The sequence below is a fragment of the Girardinichthys multiradiatus genome, chromosome 18 (genome assembly GCF_021462225.1).
Source record: "Girardinichthys multiradiatus isolate DD_20200921_A chromosome 18, DD_fGirMul_XY1, whole genome shotgun sequence".
NCBI lineage: Eukaryota > Metazoa > Chordata > Actinopteri > Cyprinodontiformes > Goodeidae > Girardinichthys > Girardinichthys multiradiatus.
The window spans coordinates 9,484,999-9,508,329 of NC_061810.1; the positions used below are offsets into that span (position 1 = coordinate 9,484,999).

Below are 23,331 nucleotides of genomic sequence, written 5' to 3' on the forward strand. Positions count from 1 at the left end.
CTCTTAGGTTTCATACTCTTTTTTTTTTTTTTTTTTTTTTTCTGTGAATGTTTTCCCATCAGGATGAAGTGAAGCAGCGGCTAATCGAGGAGTTGAAAGAGGCTAAAGACAAGGCCAGGCGGCGCTCCATGGGGAACATAAAATTTATCGGTGAGCTTTTTAAGCTCAAAATGCTCACAGAGGTGATCATGCACGACTGCATTGTAAAGCTGCTCAAAAACCATGATGATGAGTCTCTGGAGTGCCTGTGCAGACTGTTGTCCACCATCGGCAAAGACCTGGACTTTGAGAAGGCCAAGGTAACAGAAAACACACAGATCTTCACTCAAAGTAAACATTTCCATTAACAAACCTCCTCACACAGTATTTATGCTAATGAGAAAAAAACAAAATGGTAATCTTACTAAAACCCTGTGCCTCCTGTCTTCAGCCTCGGATGGACCAGTACTTCAATCAGATGGAGAAAATAATAAAGGAGAGGAAGACCACCTCCAGGATCCGATTCATGTTACAAGATGTGCTGGACCTCCGACGGGTAAATCATCACAGAGACATGCTAGTATACTGGTGTAGAAGCATGTCTATCAGAGCCAGGCCTTGTTTCATTTAAAGGGTGTTGTATTTCTACAAGGAAGCAGGGAACTTGGAGTAAAACTCTGCCTGGAGCCCACTATGAAGACTTTCAGACAGTTCCTTTTAAAGATGAAACTACTTTGCCACACAGCGCTCAGACAAAATACAAGCTAGATTCATACTTTCATGGTATAGATGTGCAGCGCTTTTAACATTTAAATGTCTTTTCAGAAAAAAAAGAAATAAAAATATAACTTTTTGTCCTTTCTGGGCCCACTTAGAGCCTCCTATGAACACACTTGTATCGCGATGGTTCACCACTCCCCTGTACTTGGAGCTGACTTGATTTGTAGCTAGAAGAGATAGATATTTTTGGGGTGTCACATTTGTGGAAGGTTCACTTAAAAAACAATCTCACTAATGCTTTTGCAAGGCAACAAGGTAATTGAATCCCCACCTCACAGTGTTTTGAACTTAAAAGATCTGCTGATCTCTTGATGTCTGACAGCGGACCAGCAGAGCCCAATCAGAATTGGCCATGTGAAGTTATGGCTGCTTGGTCTATGTTCTGTCAATAATGACAAGACGTAAAGTAATTTGGTCTAATGTGTTCTTGTGGTTTAGTTTTGATCCCTTTCAGACATGCTATATGTAACATTGGTAGGTTGGTTATTTATCACTGAAAGAGACCTCTGTTAGTCATCCAAGTGTTGATCACAACGATGTCACTCTTATGGATTCAGATAGTGACATAGAGATAGTTGAACCAATCTGCAACCAGGTGGCCCCAATGCTGTGGTGCATGTCTTTGTTTAAATAAGACAGTTTAATTACAGAAGGCAGTGCATCTCTGAAAGAGGATATTGCATGCAAGTCACATATGTAGTTACTGTTCAATGTTTGTAGGTGTGCTGTTAAATGTAGCCCTGGAGATATCTGCACTGGTCTATTAGCCCGGGCCTGTGCAAGTCTCCTATGAGGGCTTAGAGAGAAATGTCTACCTCAGCTCCTTAATGCAGGGCAACTCCCAAACTCAGAGCTGCTTTGTGCCATAGGCTGAGACAACAGGCTGCTCAATACAAATACCGCAATATTTACCAGTTGCATCGTGGGTTATTTCATATGAAATTAATTAACTACTCATACCATTAGTTTTTTAGTATTTATATGTTGTCATAAAATGAAGCCACTGTTGAGTGTATTTAACCCACAGTGTTACACAACTTGTAGGCTTCATAGTTTATAAGTCAGTTAGCTGCTCAAACTGACCCATTTTACGCGTACTTGTCGTCTTCCGCTTTATCCGGGACCGGGACGCAGAGGCAGCAGACTCAGTAGAGACACTCAGATGTCCCTTTCCCCAGACACCTCCTCCAGCTCCTCCGGGGCAAGTCCAAGGCGTTCCCAGGCCAGCCAAGAGACATAGTCCCTCCAGTGTGTCCTGGGCCACCTCCCGGTGGGACATGCCTGGAACAACTCCCAAGGGAGGCGTCCAGGAGGCATCTGATACAGATGCCCGACCCACCTCAACTGGCTCCTCTCAATGAACAGTGGCTCTACTCCGATCTCCTCACCCTATCTCTAAGAGAGTGCCCAGCCACCCTACGGATGAAGCTCATTTCCACCGCTTGTATCCGGGATCTCATTCTTTCGGTCATGACCCAAAGTTCATGGTCATGGGTGAGGGTAGGAACGTAGACCAACCGGTAAATCAAAAGCTTCGCTTTTCAGCTCAGCTCAGCTCTCTCTTCACCACAACGGACCACCACAGCGTCCTCATTACTGCAGCAGCCGCACCAATCCGTCTGTCGATCTCCCCTCACTCATGAACAAGACCCCAAGATATTTGAATTCCTCCACTTGAGGCAGGAACTCCCCTTCAACCTGAAGAGGACAAGCCACCCTTCCCCGGTCGTTTCATCAGGGACACCAAGAAGGCTAGGTACTCTGTACTACCGCTTGGCCCATAGGCCAAAACAACAGTCAGAGACCTGTCCCCGACTTGAAGGCTCTGGGATGCGACCCTCTCATCCACTGGGGTAAACCCCAACACGACACAGCTGGGGGGCAACAAGCGATCTGATATTCCACATCCCTAGAGCCAGCTTAAGCATCCAGAGATCGGGTTGTTGAGGTCTCCACCTTCGTCTGCGGCCCAATCCTCTTTGCACCGGTCCTTCATGGTTCCACCTGCCGGTGGTGGGCCCACTGGGTGATGGCCTCACGTCTCTCATTTGGGTTTGGCCCGGCCGGGTTCCGCGGGGAGCAAACCGGCCAACAGGCACCCTCTGATGAGTCTCTGGCTCCAGGGTGGGACCCCAGCTACAGGACCGTGCCGTGATCTTTGTGGTCCTCATGAAGGCGTCTTGAACCGCTCTTTGTCTGATCATTTCCCCGTGACCCATTTACTTCATACTATGAACACAGCGTGATTTTTCCCCTCTCTGTGGGCTAGCCGGCCGAGCTCTTGTTCCTTGTTGGTTATTATTCTGTCATTTAAAAAAAAAAAAAAAGCATTCTTTGAGAAAAAAGAAGGAATCTTATCATTTTACCAGAAGGAATGGTTCAATGAGTCCACATTTAAGGCTCCCACATAGTCTGTGATTGGTGTGGTCTCTGCTCGCATTGTCCGAGGATGTTTGAAGTTTCATAGTCAATTTTCATACCAATTTTCAACATTTCTGGTGACAAATGCCTACATTTCCCACACTTTCTGCCATTGAGTCAGTGAACAAGAAGGAAGAGCTAATTTGCATTGTAACTTTGAGAAAACAAAAAGAAAGGTGGTGGTATATTAGGCTATTAAACCAGACTCTAGGCGAAGAAAGGGGATCTCAGCTGTCAGTACAAGCACAGAGGGTTGCAGTGACACTACGCATCCTCGCAACAGGCTGCTCGGAGCAGTGTGTCACATATAAAACAGTCCCATTTGGAGGCTTGTTCCCGCTGAGCAGTTTGTTGTGTGACACCGCGTACACGGCCATAAAACATGAGCTTTGCGGATGTCCACTGAGTCAAGTGCGTCCGACTATGTGGGAACCTTTAGACACCATTACCAGCACTTCGAGTATGGTTGAGGTCACATTGTGGGTTGTTGAAACCAATATGTATGGACAAGGTTTTGTCCATTTATTCTAAAGAAAATTTGAAAACGATTCAAACTGTCAGGTTAATTGAATATATTTATATGGCTTTACCTTTTTAGTAGAGAGCAGCAAAAACAGCATTTAAACTTAATACTTTAAGCATCAAATGTCTGTGGGAAAACATGCTCATTGTGAAAGGTTGAGACTCTGGCTCTGTCGATTCTTCTCTCTTTGATGGTCATTTTGATATTTCCTGGTGAGTTCATGGAAATCTCCCAATCATTGTGGGCTAAATAGTTTTGGACAAAGATAACTAATTTAGTGTTATACTGTCAATAATCACCAATTGTTTTTTTGTTCCCTTTCACCACCCCTTCTCAGAACAACTGGATACCCCGGAGAGGCGACCAGGGACCCAAGACCATCGACCAGATCCACAAAGAGGCTGAGATGGAGGAACACCGGGAGCAGATGAAGGTGCAGCAGGCTCTCATATCCAGGAAGGAGTCTGGTGGGGGCCCAGGAGGCAGAATGGGTGATAGAGGCCCCGGAGGTCGAGGTGGTCCTCACACCGCAGGTCGTGGAGCCCCGCCTCAGGATGAGGGCTGGAACACAGTCCCCATCTCCAAGAACCGACCGATTGACACCTCTCGCCTTAGTAAAATCACTAAGGTAAGAAATGAAAGGCCATTTCAGTGGATCATTAATAGAGGTTATGCCACTCCACAAGCATATTTGTATCAACAGTCAGTTCCCTAAGAAGAACTCTCTTTTTCAGACTCCTGTTCTTGACTTCAACAATCAGCTACTGGCCCCTGGAGGTAAAGGCACCTGGGGCAGCTGGGGGAAGGGCAGCAGTGGTGGCACCAGTGCCAAACCTTCAGATTCTGGTAGGTTTCCCTGCTTTTATTGTCAAGGGTGCATTTGTATCTAATGATTATAGGCACTTGTAAACTGAAACTCTATTATGTTCACATTATTTTCAGGGTCAGAGTCTGGAAATCGTCCAGCCACCAGCACTCTGAACAGGTTCTCTGCCTTGCAGCAGCCTTCATCCTCCTCACTAGAGTCGGACAGAAGAGTGCCTCAGAGGTGAGCAACAATTCCTGTTAGCCAATAATTAATTCACATTTAAATAACAAGAGCAGTACAGGACTGAGCAGTTTGAATGATCTTCTCTGTAACTGTAATCTGAACAGAAACAGCTCGAGTCGAGAGCGTAGCGACCGTTTTGAACGCTCTGATCGAGGTGGCGAGCGCTTCGACAGACGGGACGACCGAAGAGATGACCGCAACCGTATACAAGTCACCAAACGGAGCTTCAGCCGGGAGAAAGAGGAACGAAGCGGGGAAAGGGAGCAGCGTGGATCAACTGATCCCGTCCGCCGTGTGGCGAGTGTGACTGAAGAGCGAGACCGAGGCAGTGGAGAGCGAGCCAGGAGCAAAGAGCAAGGTGATGATGTGATGGGAATATACAAAGAGAGCTGCTGTCTTCTGCTAGCAGTGTCACACTTGTTTCAGTGCTTTGGTTATTTATGCTCGTGTTCTGTGTGTAAACAGTGAAACGGCAGGCAGCTGCCACGCCCCCACCACAGCAGACCCCTGCAAAGCCTGCGCTGACAGTTGACGAGATGGAGAAGAAGTCCACAGCCATCATCGAGGAGTACCTCCACATCAACGACATGAAGGTACTGCAACACATCACACCTTTGTGTGACAAATGGATTTCCTTTACATATTAAACACCATCAACTAAAAATAAACTTTTCTCTCTTTGGTTGGCACAGATATCTTTTAATATTTATAATTTAGGTCAATTTATGTCCTATAAGTTCAGGTTTCAGCCAAATGCTGCTGAAAGGAGCATAAATATGCCCGTATGAGCTCTTTGCATGTGTGTCCCTACAGGAAGCCCTGCAGTGTGTGCGGGAAATGAACAGCCCTGAGCTGCTGTTTGTGTTCGTACGGAACGGACTGGAATCGACGCTGGAGCGCAGCACCATCGCCAGGGAGCACATGGGCCAGCTGCTGCATCAGCTCATTAAGACCGGCATCCTCCCAACACAGCAGTACTATAAAGGGTCAGTATGAAGACGTTTAGCAGTACACACATTTAATTGCCACAGTTTTTTTTAACAGTTGGCAGATAAACAGACCTCAGGTAAACAACATGGTACTTTATACTGTGGATTAGAGATGCAACATGAGATTAGTTTGGGCTGATATCTGATTTTTGTAAGATTTGCCTTTCTGATTTCTCTCTGAAAACTCTTAAGATATAAGAATAAACCTGCAAACTATTTGTTTCCACCCTTTCTGCTACCCTTGATTAGAGAACCAAAGGCACGTTGATTTTTAAACTATCTATGGTATCAAATTAACAATTAGCATGGCGAGAACCATTGTCTGTTTGTGTTCCCTAGAAGATATAGACCTGAACTCTGAGATTTCTAAAAGGCTCAGGTTCAAGTGCTGCGTGTTCCATAATGGAGGTTGAAAGCTCAAAAAGATGAAACTGAGCTATTTTGCTCTACTGTGATCAGCATCCCTGTTGAAAGTTTCCCTCTCCTGCAGCCTGAATGAAATGCAAACATGTTTGTTCATGTTGCTAAAAATAACTAATTTTGAATCTTCTTCACTCAGTAGCAACATCCACACCCTTCAGAGCCAATTGAACCAAACTGCTTATGGGTTTAAACAAATCCATAATGCAGGAGAAATATGTGGATAAATTAACCATACCCTTATACTTTACTTTATCTTACTACTACTTGCAGTCAGAGAAATTACAAGGCTATTTCCAAACTATTTCTTATTCTTCAGTGAGAAACATTTTTCAGTTGGAAAGTTTTCACTATGGTTGTCAATGTTCCTAGGGTTCAACATCACTACAGTTGTACCATAAGGTCTGTCTGTACAGTGATCTGAGAACTAAATCTGAAACTTTAAAGGGTTGAGCATGTTAAATAATAAAAGTTTATATAAGTAAGGTCAGGATAAGACTGAACAAGTATGGCTTTTTTGGAATGGTACCCAGGAAATGGCTAAATCTGACCTTGTTGCTTCTTAACAAACCATAAAACATCTGCAACAATATCACTTGGACAAATGAGCCTTAAATGAAGAAGTCATGCACAGCTTGGCATCTGGAGAAAACCAAGCACAATGTTTCACAAACCCCTTAAAGCAAATGTTGAGCATGGTAGCGGAGGGGTGATCGTTTGGGCTTGTTTTGCAACCACATGATCTGCCTGCCGTGCTGTCATGGAGTCGATCAGGAGCTCCTCTGCAACTGAATGCCTGAAAGAGAAGAAACAGGCATTCACAAAATAGAAAGCCCTCTCAGTGTCTGTTTTTGGATATTGCTTATTTTTACCCAGTTCATCTTTGTGTTTGTAATGTTTAGTTTTATTCTTTAGCTCCTAAATAAACTCAGATTACTGTGTAACGTGAATATGCCTCCAGGTTTCAGGAGATCCTGGAGGTGGCTGAAGACATGGCAATAGACATCCCACACATCTTTCTCTACCTGGCAGAACTGATCACACCGATGTTGCATGAAGGAGGAATTCCCATGGGAGAACTGTTCAGGTGAGATCCAGGACCACCATTATTTTTGAGATAATATTTGAGCCTTTGTGTTGCATGTTGTTAAGTTTTTAATGTTCTGCTGACCTCCTCAGGGAGATCTCTAAGCCTTTGATCCCTATGGGTAAAGCTGGAGTCCTCCTGGTCCACATCCTTACTTTGCTGTGCAAAGAAATGGTAAGAGCTGCGTATAATATATGGAAACGTTTTTAAACATATCTGAAATCAGAGCTTTAAAATCACACTCTGGTGGAACTAAACATTAAACTGGTGCTTGAACACCGTAAACTGATGTCAGCGTGGCAGTTATGGAGAATAGCCATGGTAAAGTCTTCATCTGTCTATCTGTCCATCACTTGATCCCACCAGAGCCATAAAAAGGCTGGTACCATGTGGAGAGAGGCCAGCCTTGGATGGACAGACTTCCTGCCTGAAGACGTGGACGTCAACAAGTTTGTGACAGAGAAGGTTAGTCCGCTCAATACAATCAACATAAGCTAAAAAGTCCAATGTGGCTTTTGTGTCAAACGTTCGAGGGAAATTATTATAGTATGAAAGAGTTTTTTTACAGCTTACTTTATAAAGAGAAGTAGGTGAACTGTAGAAGTAATATCAAGGAATATTTATCATTTCTGTTGAAAGAGTTTTAAAACTACACATTAAGTTTTAAAGTACCTAAATTCTCAGCTTGAGCTGTTGCCTAGCAAAATATTTGTTCAATTATAATTTTCTTTATAAAAGACGGTGATTTCTTTGGTTTCTTTCTCTTAGTTATTTCAAATTTCTGAAAATCAAAACTGCACCAATCAATTGACCCAAGATCAGAATCAGCCAATCAGAGACCTGCAGGTCAGATACTCGGTCTATAAACACATTAACCAGCAGCATATATTTTTAGGCATTTTAGCGCTGAGTTTATTAAAAATCAGATAAAGGTTAGGGACATATAATTTGATGCATAAATGGAGGTGAACAACATTTATTTTCTGTTTGTTTCAGAACTAATAATCTGTTGAAGAAGCAGGTGCACATCTGTCCCTTACTATTGCTTGTATTTAAAAAAAGATTGGAATCAGTGAAAATCAGCCAGTCCGGCTTCAGAGGAAACCACAAATCAGTATCGGCCATTAAAAGCCTGAAAGACGCATCTCTAGCAGAAATATAGCCATGCACCTTTGTTGGATCGGTTTCTGTGGCAGTTTTTTCTGTTTTTAAGCCACTGTTGCACTCCTCAACAGCTCTGTCCTTCAGTGTTTCAATCATAAAGACTGCAGCTAAAAATATACGCCAGCGGCTCACATTTCAAGCAAACATCCCTCTTATTAGGTCTTTTAAAAAAGATGTTATTTCTGGTTTTTCAAACGTGAAACTGATCCATGGATTGGTTCAAAACTAATTAGTACTGCAGATAAAACTGTAACCATTGTTATCGGCTAAACTAAGCTTAAAAGGAAATCGTTTCAAGTATTTAATCAATTTTACTTACTTATTGCTTCTTTAATAATCCACAACTAATATGAATCCAATGTAATTTCTCATTTAACAATGTTCTCCATTCTTTAGAAGTATTCAAGAATTTGCTGTCAGTAAACGGGATTAAAAATGTTTCCTTTACCTATTTAGTTTCTGAAGAATAGAAACAAATAACTTAAACAAGAGTGGGAGAGTAACTGAGACTTAACATATGCTGCACCTATGCTGGGCATTAGCTATATGTTACATGTCCTCTGTGCAATTTAAGTATATGCTGCCTTTTTATTTTAACTGAATTGAATTGGTTTTTCATTCGAAACCTATAATGTCCCAGAAGAGTTGAACTATCTGGTTAAGGACAAAAACATCCAGTTTTTGCATTCTATCTATTCTTTTCATTTACAGTAAATGTATTTATTTGGATTTGAGAATTGGCCCAGAAGCAGTTGATTCATTTTGAAAATTGAGACAGTAAAAGTCTGCAAGTTAAAGCTTCTCTTATTAATAATCTTTAAACATTGAGTTGTTCCTTCCACCACGTTATATGATGAATGTTAGTGGCTTCAGCTCAGTGTTTCCACTGTGGGCTGCAGTAGTAACCCCGAAAGAGCGTGCTCAGCATGACGCTCGTCTCTCTGCAGAACGTTGAGTTTACTCTGGGCGAAGAGACGGAGAAGAGCAGGAAGGAGATGAGCTCAGCAGAGCTGACCAAACAGCTGGACAGACTGCTTCAGGACAAGGCGGACAATGAGAGGATCTTTGACTGGATCGAGGTTCGTATCCACCATCGTCTTTATTTGAGTTCTAGTTCCTATGATCATCTGAATTGTTTTAGATCGGAAGATTTTGAAGGAACGGTCATGGAAATGATGCCATGTTTTTATATACCGAAGAGGAAAGAGCCCTGGTCCTGAAGGGCCACCAAAATATTTCTAATGCACTTCAGTTTATTGAACATGATTCTTTACTTACAGTCAGCAGCGTAATTCTATCAAAATATGCAGATATATGCTGATGGGATGGTGAAAGTTGTTCTTGATGGAAAACAGGGCTTCCACTGCCATGATTTCTTTCTCAATTCCCTCCTCTTTATACCATGTTGGTTCATCTGTGGATGAATGTTTCTCCTTGTAGGCCAACCTAGATGAGCAACAAATGTCCTCCAGCATGTTTGTCCGAACACTGATGACCTGTGTCTGCCAGTCAGCTATTATCTGTGAGTACTCTTCCCATTAAACACTATTAATGGTTAACTCAGTCTCGGCTGTTATAAACAGGCCAATGCGATGAAATTCCCACCGAGCTGACCCCTGAGATTGTTGCCCCTGCAGGTGAGAACCCGTACAAAGTGGATGGTGAAGTAATCAAGCAGAGGGCCAAGCTGCTGCAGCGGTACCTGAAGGACGAGCAGAAGGAGCTCCAGGCTCTCTATGGCCTGCAGGCCCTGATGGTGCAGATGGAGCAGCCTGCCAGTAAGCAGCTCAAATGATCCTTTATTACTGCTTACAGAGGCTTGCAAAAATATTCCTACCTTTTGTCTTTTTCACATTTTGCCTCATTAGAACCACAAACGTCAATGGATTTCATGAGGATTTAGGTATCAGACCAGCACAAAATGTTGCATAATTGTACAGGACAAGAAAATAATACTTTTATTTTCACAAATAAAAATCTGGAATAGGTGATATTTCGTACCCCCTGAGTCGATACTTTCTTCAATACCAGTCTTCTTTGTAAAATAGCTCAAGCTCAATTTGACTGGATGGAGAACGTCTTTAAACTCTAATCTATTTTCAAGTCATCAGCATTTCTGTAGGACAAACAACCCCCAAGAATGCTACCCCTGTTGCTTTTCAGACTGGGGATGTTATCTTCAGGGAGATATGCAATTCTACACACTGTGTTCTGAATGTAAGTCAAAAAAGTTCTACTTTGGTGCTATCAGACCAGACAACGTTCTGCTTCAGACTTCTCCACGACTTGCTCCCTGACCTGTCTGTTGTGTTCTTTGGTGTTCATGATGCTGATTGTTCCTCACTGTTTTCTACCAAATCTCTGAGGCCTTCACAAACTATTTACTAAGTAGGTACCTTTTTACAGGTAGCTGATTAATCAGGATTGTTTTAGGGTTATTGGAATACATGGGGCTAAGACTAATGCACTCCACACTTTTCAGATTCTTATTTGGAAACCACCTATTTTTTTTATGTCTACTTCAGAAATCCACTACAAACTAGTTTGAGGTTGTTGCCTGACAAAATGCTGAAAGGTTCAACGGCTATGAGTATTTTTGCTTTGGAGATTTCTTCCCAGTTCTAAATGTTGAATAGTTTCCGTATTCCTTACCTTTCTTCGTCTATCCTCCATCAGATTTGCTTCGGATGTTCTTCGACACCCTTTACGACGAGGACGTGATCAAAGAGGAGGCCTTCTACAAGTGGGAGTCGAGCAAAGACCCCGCCGAGCAGCAGGGCAAGGGCGTGGCCCTCAAGTCAGTCACCGCCTTCTTTACGTGGCTCCGAGAAGCTGAGGATGAATCCGACAACAGCTAGGAGAGCTTCAGGGAACTTGAAAGATCCCGGGGAGGGCGGGGAACGTTTCGTGGACTATTTAGACTATTTAGAAGCGCCTGACTGGGTAAAACCTTCTGCATAAACAGAAAAAATGAGAAAAAAATTCTTCAAATGGGAGAGATTGTATTATGGATCGAACATTCGGTCATTTTCTTGGTTCCTTTTTTTTGTTTTGGGGTTTCTTGTATTTACCCAGGCAACAGAATGTCTTTTTTCTGATAAGAGAACTACAGGATTAAATAGAGGATATATAAAAGAGATGATCATTACAAGCTGTTGGAGATGCTGCAGTGATGTTTGAGCTTGTTAGCGAATGGCTTTTCATCAACAGAGCAACACTATTTAAAGAGTATTTGCCTAATGAGCGATAAAAAGAAAAGCTAAATGCTGATCCCATCTATATTTTTGATGAGTTCATCTTTTATCATGTGGGCCGGCCGCAGCCGCTCTGCGTCTGATCTGCATGGTGCGCTTACGTAGACAAGTAGCTTTTTATTCTTTCCAGTGTTGGGCTGAGTGGAGTGAGCGTTTTTATAATAAAAATAACAAAACTACAAAGAGAAGCAGCGAGGGACGTCTGACACATTTCAGATACGAGCGATGGTTGTGGACTTAAGACTTGAACTGGACAGTCTGTTTGAGGAAAGATGCGATGCGCATTGTTTCGCCGGCTGTGGCGGCAGGATGACGATGCCTCCTGCAACACCCGTTGAACTACATCCCGACCCTCCGATGTAACTGTCTGGCTTGTTTCCTTCGCTTTCAGAAACACAAACTGTGGACTGAGAAAGAACCAGTTTGCAGCTGCAACCTCCATCCAGAGCCTGTTATCGGATTTTAAGAAGAAAAATATCACAGATAAAACTTGAATAAAATCACTTTCAGATGGGACTTAAAAAAAAAGTTTAACTGCAAATTCTAAAGCCTTTTGTTGCTTCCATGAGTGGGATTTGAGGAGGGCTTTGTAAATATAAGATGGCTAGTTTTTCTGCTTTTTTCTTTTCAAAGAAAAATACTAATGTAACCCCTCTCCTCTGAAATGAAGCTTCAGTTTTTCCCTGTATTTATATTTTTCTCTCCTCAGTTGCCAGAAGGTGCTTGTAATTACCCAACCCACTGATTACAGTTTAATTGAAAATTTGTAAATACTTTTTTGCTTTACTTTATTAAAAAGATATTTAATTAAAGAAAAATGAAAAAGCATCTTGTTGCGGATGAAGGCTGGTGATTTTTGCCTGTTGCTACTCAAACCCAAGACAAGTTGGTGATTTATGGAGGTCTGTTCAGCCTTGGTGAAGACAGACATGAGGCTTACCAGTCTGGTACCAACTGGGATATGGACTCCATTAGTTATCGTTATATGATGGAAAAGGAGTCACTGAGCTGGTTTCCATTAGTGCTGTGGTCAGTGGGAGATCTTGTATAACTGGTAACCTGGACCACAACCCTGAGAAAACATGGCCGAAGCTTCTGTTTGTTATGTCATCTTTGGGTTTTTAATGTGCTGATGGTGCACAAAAGGCTTTTGTCTTAGAGGAGCAATGCTGGAACTCCTGGGGAACTCCAAAAATATAGTCCCTAAGGATTTGGCTTTTTAAGTCGGCTGAGAATTAGGGGAAGCCCAGGAAAGATGAGTCTACCTTAGATCATACACAATTACATTTTTAGGATTAGAATGCAAAGTCCAGGGAGCTGCGTGTGGCGTTGAGCTTGCAACCCATATACAGGTCCTTCTCAAAATATTAGCATATTGTGATAAAGTTCATTATTTTCCATAATGTCATGATGAAAATTTAACATTCATATATTTTAGATTCATTGCACACTAACTGAAATATTTCAGGTCTTTTATTGTCTTAATACGGATGATTTTGGCATACAGCTCATGAAAACCCAAAATTCCAATCTCACAAAATTAGCATATCATTAAAAGGGTCTCTAAACGAGCTATGAACCTAATCATCTGAATCAACGAGTTAACTCTAAACACCTGCAAAAGATTCCTGAGGCCTTTAAAACTCCCAGCCTGGTTCCTCACTCAAAACCCCAATCATGGGTAAGACTGCCGACCTGACTGCTGTCCAGAAGGCCACTATTGACACCCTCAAGCAAGAGGGTAAGACACAGAAAGAAATTTCTGAAGGAATAGGCTGTTCCCAGAGTGCTGTATCAAGGCACCTCAGTGGGAAGTCTGTGGGAAGGAAAAAGTGTGGCAGAAAACCCTGCACAACGAGAAGAGGTGACCGGACCCTGAGGAAGATTGTGGAGAAGGGCCGATTCCAGACCTTGGGGGACCTGCGGAAGCAGTGGACTGAGTCTGGAGTAGAAACATCCAGAGCCACTGTGCACAGGCGTGTGCAGGAAATGGGCTACAGGTGCCGCATTCCCCAGGTCAAGCCACTTTTGAACCAGAAACAGCGGCAGAAGCGCCTGACCTGGGCTACAGAGAAGCAGCACTGGACTGTTGCTCAGTGGTCCAAAGTATTTTTTTCGGATGAAAGCAAATTCTGCATGTAATTCGGAAATCAAGGTGCCAGAGTCTGGAGGAAGACTGGGGAGAAGGAAATGCCAAAATGCCAGAAGTCCAGTGTCAAGTACCCACAGTCAGTGATGGTCTGGGGTGCCGTGTCAGCTGCTGGTGTTGGTCCACTGTGTTTTATCAAGGGCAGGGTCAATGCAGCTAGCTATCAGGAGATTTTGGAGCACTTCATGCTTCCATCTGCTGAAAAGCTTTATAGAGATGAAGATTTCATTTTTCAGCACGACCTGGCACCTGCTCACAGTGCCATAACCACTGGTAAATGGTTTACTGACCATGGTATCACTGTGCTCAATTGGCCTGCCAACTCTCCTGACCTGAACCCCATAGAGAATCTGTGGGATATTGTGAAGAGAACGTTGAGAGACTCAAGATCCAACACTCTGGATGAGCTAAAGGCCGCTATCGAAGCATCCTGGGCCTCCATAAGACCTCAGCAGTGCCACAGGCTGATTGCCTCCATGCCACGCCGCATTGAAGCAGTCATTTCTGCAAAAGGATTCCCGACCAAGTATTGAGTGCATAACTGTACATGATTATTTGAAGGTTGACGTTTTTTGTATTAAAAACACTTTTCTTTTATTGGTCGGATGAAATATGCTAATTTTGTGAGATAGGAATTTTGGGTTTTCATGAGCTGTATGCCAAAATCATCCGTTTTAAGACAATAAAAGACCTGAAATATTTCAGTTAGTGTGCAATGAATCTAAAATATATGAATGTTAAATTTTCATCATGACATTATGGAAAATAATGAACTTTATCACAATATGCTAATATTTTGAGAAGGACCTGTATGAAGGCTTCAGTCCTCAATGCACCTGACTCAGGTTCGAGTCCCAACTCTGCAGATTTATGCTGGAGCTCTCTTCCCCTCTCTCTACACCCCACTTCCTGTCTGCCTAACAAAAATTAAGGCCACTAGTGCCGAAAACCCCCCCGAAAGAATTCAACGTCCAGAACACGAGAGGTCCACAAATTTCACTATTCTATATAACAAAAGTCTACAAACAATTACTTAAATATGTCTATAATGAATAAATAGAAAACCTGCATAATTTATTGAACACATAATTAAGCATGCCATATTTTATTTCCCAAAGCATCAGACAGTTTACCATGTTTTATCACTTGAGCACTTTAATTTATTGCCTCATGAAAGTCACTGGGTGGGGCTAACACCGCTCAAGATAATTTGTCTTCAGTGGACTAACTGGAGGTTAATTGGATGTTTCATCCCTTCACCTTTTCCAAGCCAAATGTTGCCATTTCTTCCCTTTCCCACCCATGTACTTCGGCCATGATTTATCGGTATTTGAATTTCAGTTGTATATTATATGTATATGTATATCAGTTGTATAAGCTTTGGGCAAAAGAAAAGAAAATTGCCTGTTTTTTTTAGATATAGTTTGTTGAAAAGAATGAGGCGGCTACTTAAACTAACTTCCAAATATTATACAAGGTCTCAATTTACTATACACTGAACATTTTGTGACGAAAAATGGTAATAGAAAAACAAAAAAGGAGTTGATTACCGGTAGGTTAAAATTTGTGAACAGGTTAAAAGAAATGCACACATTCTGCCAGGAAATGCATTAAGCTGTTTTTCCAAATTTCATTACCACTTTGATACATTTATACCAAAATGATAGCAGTCCTACTTATTGGGACACTTTTTGTGCTTTTTTTTTGCACAGTTCTGCAGTTTTATTTGACTTGCAGGTTTGCTGTTGCAGAACTGGTTTGAACCCAGTCTGGACTGCAGCAGAGACCAGTCAGACCACTGTACCTAAAAAAAAACAACAGCGTGGTAACCTGTGGTCCATTTTGGCTATAAGTCTTCAACTCCTTAAGCTGCTGTTAATGTGTTGTGTGGTCTTAATGAGTGCTGAACCACCTCGAAGGACTAATTCTGCCTGGTCTGTGCGGTCAGAAGTGTTCATGTGGTTCCAGAATCCTACGGCTAAGGCAACCTGAGCTTTTAGATAATGTGAATGAATTGAGCTGTGCTTTTTAGATGCCGTTTTTCCAAACCTAGCAGTCCATTTTAGGATTAGAGCGCCTATATATTCTGTTAGGTGGGTCTGTTTGTTTTGGATTCATGTAAGCTTCTTGAGGATGCTCATCTTTCATCCTCCAGTCCAGGCCTATAAGGCGTATGGGTCGAAATCTAATCCAACTTCACAGAAAACACTTATTTGGTCTGCTGTGAGACGTCTGCTTCCTGCCTTCCAAAATGTTCCTAATTTATAATTAGGCCTGCACTGTGCGTTGGAGTTTCTTTTTAATACATACAGTTAAGCTCAAAGGTATTCACACCCAAAGCAGATTTGGATTTAAAATTAAAATTGTAATTTAATTCAACCCAAAAAATGTTATTCTGCTTGCACCTGGGTCAGACATCTTTCAAAAGATGTTAAAACACTTTAAGAGAAAAATAAACTTTATTTAAAAAAATTGCATGTCAAAAATTAATTTCACTCTTCCCAATAATCTGTGACAAAGTCTTTATAGGCATGATAGAGATCAAATCCTTCTTATACTTGACCAGCTTTCCATGTTTCCACTTGTTTTTGTCTTTGGTGATTAGCTCCAAGTATTTCGTGGTTGGAAGGCCTCCTTGCCATCACCTTAATCTTTAGCTCCCTCCATAGATTCTGTATCAGATTCAAGCCGGGACTGACTGGGCCGCTCCAAAACATTGATATCACTTCCAGTCAGAGGAACCATGTTGGAAAAATGAAAAGGTTACTTTAAACCTTGATCTGCCTGGGGTATGAATAAGTTAGGGCTTAAACAGAGCCAGAAGAGCGTTGGTTTGTATCTTTCTGCTGTAACAGAAATCTCATTGCCCGAGAGGGTAGTGGGTTAAGTGAGTCCTCAGCTGAAAGTAGAAAGTGTGGTTGTCCTGGACGGCTCCAGGTTGCGTCTTGGCCGAAAAGAATCAGCAATGTTCACTCACACAAAAAGGCACAGTGTTCCAACACAACCTGCCTTGCAGCCAAACTCTTGGGTTTTGTTTTCATCAGTGCTATATACACTTTGTCCAAAACAGAACTACTGGTTCTTTGTAAATCAACCTCAGTGTAGGACTAACCAGAGTCAGGCCATCATTTCAGGTGGGCCTCTGGACCCCCTTATCTTCCATCTGCTTTAACATTTAACTGGTGTCAGTTTTCAGACTGCCACATGGTGTCCCACTCTTACCCTCTGAAAATTGTTGTCAGCTGGTCAAGGTAATCTAGAAGCAGGCAGGAAATCCAAGTGATGCTCCAGTCCTTGTTTTTTTTAAAGCCCCACAATTTATCTCTTTGAATGTTAGCTCCATTAACTGGTGACAGTGATATCAACGTATCAACGAGTGAGGATGGTCCACATATGGCTTTGGCACTAGTGAGCATTATCCCTATCAAACACCACACCGGTAGAGAGTATGTCGTCACAAAATAATTAACAGAGTCCAACTAAAAAGTTAGCTGGACACGTGCTTTTGATGGATTCTGCAATGTTTTTTAATGGTTCTGGTTTTCCAGATTGCTGACATCAGCAGATAGCTTGTGGTGAACGTCTTGGAGGCTAAAGCAGGTTTCTTGATATGTTGGTTAGTTTTCTTCCTTCTCCATTTTAAGTGTAAGCATTGGTTGTGCTCTTTCACCACATAATGGGCCTGATCCAGCAGTTGGTTAAGGAAGACTCTGAATTCAGGCATCAGCTCCTCTTTCGGGATAGCTAAGTCTAGCAATGGCGGCAGAGACATTCACGCCCCTGCCCTGCTGGAGGTCACTTTGTAGGGCTCTGGCAGTACTCATCCTGTTCCTCCTTGCACAAAGGAGCAGATACTGGTCCTGCTGAGGGGTTAGGGACCTCCAACAGGCCTGTCCAGCTCTTCTAGAGTAACAACCTGTCTCTGGAATCTCCTCCATGCTCTTGAGGCTGTGCTGGGAGACACAGTAAACCTTCTTGGCAGTGGCACGTATTGATGTGCCATCCTGGTGGAATAGGACTGCCTATGCAACATCTGTTGGGTCCAGGTATCACCCCATGCTACCAGTAGTGACACTGACCCTGGTCAAATGCAAAACCACTGAAAAGCAGATAAAAAAATGAAGAGGGAAAAAAATGTCTTTAGTCTCCACCTGCAGGACCATTCCTGCTTTTGGGGTTGTCTCATTGCTGCCCTGTAGTGCACCTGTTGTTAATGTCATTAACACCAACACCAATACAGTTGTAAATATGTATGTATAGTGTTTGTACAAAAGAGGAAGGCAAGGTTGATAAAATTACATACAAAAGTGTAGGTTTTAATCAACAGTTTGTGTTGTAGACTGGTTGCCCCTGCCAGTTTAGCACAAGAGCATAATTGATGTAAAAAGGAATGCAGAGGTTTCCTCACAAGATCAACAGGTTATTCTGGAACAAAGGTGCTGCATCCAGAAAATATTTCGTGGATGACTTGCATACAATATATAAAACAAAAAAAATTAAATCCAAAGCTAAATTAGCTTTTAAATATTTAAGCAAAGAACAACAGCTGTGATTTTGTCACTTTAACAGTAGACTTACTGTAGTAAGGGGGAGGTCTGTCTCTTTTGGGACTGAATAGATGTTTTAGTTCTTGTCTCAACCTTTAATTCTTCTATAGAAAAATTCACATCCACTATTTTTCAAACACACTTGAGCTGAACCTCAGTTTTTTATGCAAGTGTTTTATATTGACCACTAGAAGGCACCATCACACTACTTTTACTGCTTCCATTACCAGTATACAGATGAAGGATGTGTTAACGGCAGTTTGAAGTTGTCTATGATGATAATTAATAAACTCAAACATATATGAAGGAGTTTACTTTAGGTAAAAAATCAACAGCTAAACAGATCACTGATGCAGCTTCATGGTATAGCATGACACATAGCTTTTCAGTCTGAGTCTGTTTATTCTGGCTGTTTTCTATCATCCTAGGTGCTCATATATCTGTATTTCATTCCCAACTGGTCCTTCAGGGGACCCTCATTAGTCTTCTGTAGACGTATACCTGAAAGAAACCTGCTGCCTCCCAAGATGTGTTGAATCAAACCAATCAGTGTTTAGAAGCAGTTTTTTCTCTGGAAATTAGTTTGTGTTGATGATGTAATGCTGAATGGGAGGCAACGAAGCAGATTAATGTCAAATTCAAACTAGATCAACTGGACATTAGCTTAAGGTACACACACCCACCCAGTCAGTTTAATTCATTAATTGTGTCCAGTCTACTTGCAGATACTAAACGTGCCAATACTGTATTTAATGCTTCAGGAGGTGCAGTCAAGAATATCTTGTCTTAATGTGGACTTAAGGCTCTTTATTCATCGCAAAAGTCGCTGGGAAGTGGGTCGCTGGGAAGCTATTGCCTATCTCCAGCAGTCTATGGGCGGGAGGCAGGGAACACCCTGGACAGGTTGCCAGTCCATTGCAGGGCAACACAGACACACACACACATGTTTTTGGACTGTGGGAGGGAGCTGGAGTACCCGGTGAGAACCCACACATACATGGGGAGAACATGCAAACTCCATGCAGAAAGACCCCCGGCTGGGAGTCGAACCAAGGACCGAAATAAAAAAGTAAAAACAATAGTGCTAATAAATGTGGACGGTCCTGTGCTTTGAAAAAGTGTTTTCCACCTTTCGCCTGTTTTTGTTTTTTCATCTCACTTCAATGCTTCAGTACACCAAACAACATTTAGTATCACACAAAGAAAATCTGATTAAATATAAAATGTTTTACAAAAACTTTTCAATGGATGATTTAATTTATGAAGGGAAAAAGCAGTCCAAACCAATCTTGCCCTTTGTGAAAATATAACTGCCCCCCTTGTTAAATCATAGGTAAATGTGATTAAGTATTACATTTGGTTCTATTTAATTAGCCACAGTAAGGCCTGGTTGCTGCCTGACCCAAAGAATTAAGATGTCACCTAAGTAGAACGTGTCTGACAACATGAATTAGGTTAAATGGATCTTAAAAATGAACACCCTCTAAAACAAAAATTCATGAATGCATGGGAAACAGGATAGCAGAAAGGATACCAAAAGTTTTTCTAAGGTGTTGGAACTCCAGGAGCCATTATCAACTAATGGAGAAAACATGGAACAGTGGTGAACCAGCCACTCCTGGGGAAGGCTAGCCAAAATTACTCTGTGGGCTTCTTTAGCAGCTCAATGACTTGCTGTAATTGATAGAACTATGGAGTCTGCTCTTGAGCAGAAAATCCTGAGGGATTCTGGCCTTCTGTTTGTGATCTTTAAGAATTTTTGAATTAAGGTTTAATGAAATAGTTCCCTTTAATGTGGAAGAAAAATTACATATCTCTGTGAACTTGTTGAAAATAGAAATAAATTATGCCATTGGTGGAAGCTAAAAACTGGTCAGACCTATGCTGACTGTTTAACTCAAACTGAAAATGTTCAAGTCAGTGGGACAGAACGCTATGTTATATGTTCTACATACATGTTATAAATATTCTACAATTACGCAACAGACCATAATTACACTTGGGAACCGTTACTGATAATAATTTGACATGGATGGATGGTTGGTTGGTTGTTTGGTTGGTTAATTGGTCGGTTGGTTAATTTGTGGACCTTTAAACATTTTGGTTGCTTAACTATTTGTCCTACATCTCCACACACAAAAGTGTTTTTACTCACTCTAGCTGGAAAGTATTTTTAAGACACTTCCATAAGCAACAAGAGAGTTGTTGCTAATGGAAACGAGAGTTTGATTAAGTATTTGAGTAACATGTATTTTTAATGTGATGTTAATACTGAGTTTTAACAGGACGTCACAAATGTTCCAGGTAGGGCAGTTTTTTTAAACCATGAACTGTCTTCGTGTTCTTCTACAATCTGCCTTGTTCTCTTGAAACCATCTATCTCTGTGGAACATTCAGTAAAATATGTATTTTGTGCACCTGAGCAGAGTGTCAAGGAGAAGCAGAGTGAGACAGGTGACTGTGAAGTGACTCATATTGTTAATGATACTGCATCAGAGCTCTTCCCTGGTGTGGGTCTCAGTAGCCTACACAATGACAGACTGTTGCCCACATAGGACCATCTGCTATGGAGTTTATGATTCATGACACCATAATTTGAGCTCATTACTTTTTTGGGACATGGGTGTTTTTTAGGAAATGGCAACAGTCAGCGAGGGGCAAGTTGGGTCAAGTCCCGTTTTGATTCTTAGATAAATGATGGCTGTTTTACTGACATGCTGACCGACCACTTTCAAATCACATTAAACAAGCTTCTAAGTCATCTTTGACTTCTAACCAACAACTGGGTGCAAAGATACCTGCATGCATGCAGGTGAAAATGAAACTAAAAGGTAGTCAGCCCTACATTAATCATGCTCTGAACATATTGAAGCAAGGAGAAAGGGTCATCATATGCTGAAGTGAGAAAGGCTTGATTGAACTGCACAGTGCTGTCTGAAAGTATTGCTTCACACCTTGTGAAAGGAAAATAAAATAGTTTACAAATTTTTTTAGAAATAAAAATCTGAAATATTCGGTTTGCATTTGTATTTAGACCCCTAATCCACCTAAATAAAATCAAGCAGTTTCAACCAGTTTCCTTCAGACGTCACATAATGAGTATACAATGTTCTCTAGTTTGTATTTTAATCTGAGTGTACAGTGCAGTGAAAAAGTGGTTGCCCCCTCAGATTGTTTCCAGATTGTGGGTTCCTGGTGCGTGCTGCTGGCTGGGGACTGCTTGCCGGAAGAGTTGATCCCATCTTGGTGTGGGGTCTGGGGTGGGTACTAGGCACGATAGTGTGAGCTCTGTTGCGCTACCAGGTAGAGGCTGGGTTGGCGTTGCGCTGGGCCCATGATTTGCCGTCGCAGTGCGCTGTGTGGTGGGGGCTGGTTGGGGTGGGGGGTGCTTGGAGCAGGGGCTGTGTGCGGAGCTAGCGCTGTATGGATGTGTCTTCATCAACCTTTTGGAGGGGGAGCTCTCTTGTGGGGTGTGCCTCTGTGGGAAGGGATTGAAGGCATTTGTATTTGGGGGCATGTGTTCAATATCTGTGTCCTGGTTGGGGATGGCCCTGTGAGGAAATTCATGTTGGGGTTCATAGGGGGTGGGAAGTTCATGGGGTTGACATTGGAATTCATTGGGGTGTTGGAACTGTTTCATCCTGGGACAGCTTTTGTTCATGTCCTCCTCTCTGCATGGGGACAGGGGTGGTTGGGGGCCAGAGTCGGGGGGTCGGAGTTTGGGCTGGGGTCATTCGGGTTCAGACGATGCCAGTAATAATCTGGAGTGGTCACTCAAACGGTCTGCCTGTCTCCACCCTGGAATGAAGGGGACCTCCTCCTGGGTCCAGGGGCTGGTTAATCCTCTGGGATATTGGTACCTGTACCTGGGAGTATAGAGTATATATGGGGAGTGCGAGTGAGTGTGCATCTTTAAGTTGGGTGTGTGATCTGAGTGTTTTTATATGTATGCATGAGGGTGGGAACATGTGATTTTGACTGTGTACGCCTGTGTTTGTGTCTGGTGGAGTGTTGGAACCTCCCTCTCCTGGATCATCTTAGCCCCCCCATCAAATGTGGGGCCTATTTCCTCCCCATCACACTCACTGCCGGTGTCTCTGCCCGCCAGTGCATTGTTGGTTCGCGTAGTCCGGGGTTGGTGCTTTGGTGTGTGCCGGCTCACTCCCAGTGGCTGCTGGGCGAGGCCTGGGCCTCCTGGCTCTGTTGGACCTCTACTGGGGGGTGATGTGCCCTAGGGTCTCGGGTCTCTGGGTCCTGAGACCTTAGGCCTGTAGGTCTGTGGGCTGCAGCAAGGAGCCCACAGGCCCCACCGGCAGCTGGCTACCAGCAGGGTCGCTGCTGCTCCTTAGGGCTTCTTCACTGTGGCTGCTGGGTGGTTCCCTGGGGCTCTCTTCTGCTCTTCTTTTGGGGGTGAGGGAGTCCTGGCGGTGGTCCTCTCGGTGTTCCTCGCACTTGATTGAATATTCTTATGGAGAAACACTCATATACACAAACAGCTCACTTGTATATCCACAGATGCTTGGATTCAGCTGTTAACAGATACACAGATATACCCAATACTGCGCTGCGGCTGCTACTAGATACATCTTGCATTCATTAGTACTGTGTACTTTTCAGTAACGTTGTTGCTATATATGCGTTTCAGCAGTTGTAGAAGCAGTCTTCATAGGGTATCTTGTTTTCTCTTTATCCTTCTTTATCTCCTTTATTCTTATCTGCTTCTCTCCCTTTTACCCTTTTGCCTCCCCTCTCTCCCTTTCTTGCTTTTTTTCCCTTTTGTTTAGACATTCGGCAAAGGTTGCCTGGTCTGCTCAGAGACATTCTCAGTCTTAAGCTAAAACTCGTTGGCAGGATTTTTTAGGCTAAGTTAGGAGCTCTCTGAGAGGACTCTTTCAGAATATGTTGGTGATGTAACTTCATAAACTTCGTATCGACTTCAGTAATATATCATGGAACTTGGATTGCCA

The 23,331-nt window shown here is 42.6% G+C and overlaps 1 protein-coding gene across 9 annotated transcripts in view; it reads left to right on the plus strand.

Moving 5' to 3' along the window:
- The window catches only part of LOC124883973 (eukaryotic translation initiation factor 4 gamma 1-like), a 57,425-nt gene extending 44,929 nt beyond the window's left edge, over positions 1 to 12,496 (plus strand). For all 9 annotated transcript variants that reach the window (XM_047391498.1, XM_047391499.1, XM_047391500.1 and 6 more), the window contains 15 exons: positions 63 to 299; positions 431 to 535; positions 4,041 to 4,331; positions 4,438 to 4,549; positions 4,646 to 4,751; positions 4,859 to 5,112; positions 5,220 to 5,347; positions 5,568 to 5,740; positions 7,125 to 7,250; positions 7,343 to 7,424; positions 7,617 to 7,715; positions 9,362 to 9,493; positions 9,855 to 9,936; positions 10,052 to 10,192; positions 11,091 to 12,496. In XM_047391498.1, the coding sequence (XP_047247454.1) occupies positions 63 to 299; positions 431 to 535; positions 4,041 to 4,331; positions 4,438 to 4,549; positions 4,646 to 4,751; positions 4,859 to 5,112; positions 5,220 to 5,347; positions 5,568 to 5,740; positions 7,125 to 7,250; positions 7,343 to 7,424; positions 7,617 to 7,715; positions 9,362 to 9,493; positions 9,855 to 9,936; positions 10,052 to 10,192; positions 11,091 to 11,272 (2,250 nt within the window). In that variant the 3' untranslated portion in view covers positions 11,273 to 12,496. The remainder of the gene's footprint in view (positions 1 to 62; positions 300 to 430; positions 536 to 4,040; positions 4,332 to 4,437; positions 4,550 to 4,645; positions 4,752 to 4,858; positions 5,113 to 5,219; positions 5,348 to 5,567; positions 5,741 to 7,124; positions 7,251 to 7,342; positions 7,425 to 7,616; positions 7,716 to 9,361; positions 9,494 to 9,854; positions 9,937 to 10,051; positions 10,193 to 11,090) is intronic.
- The last annotated feature ends 10,835 nt before the right edge of the window (positions 12,497 to 23,331 follow it).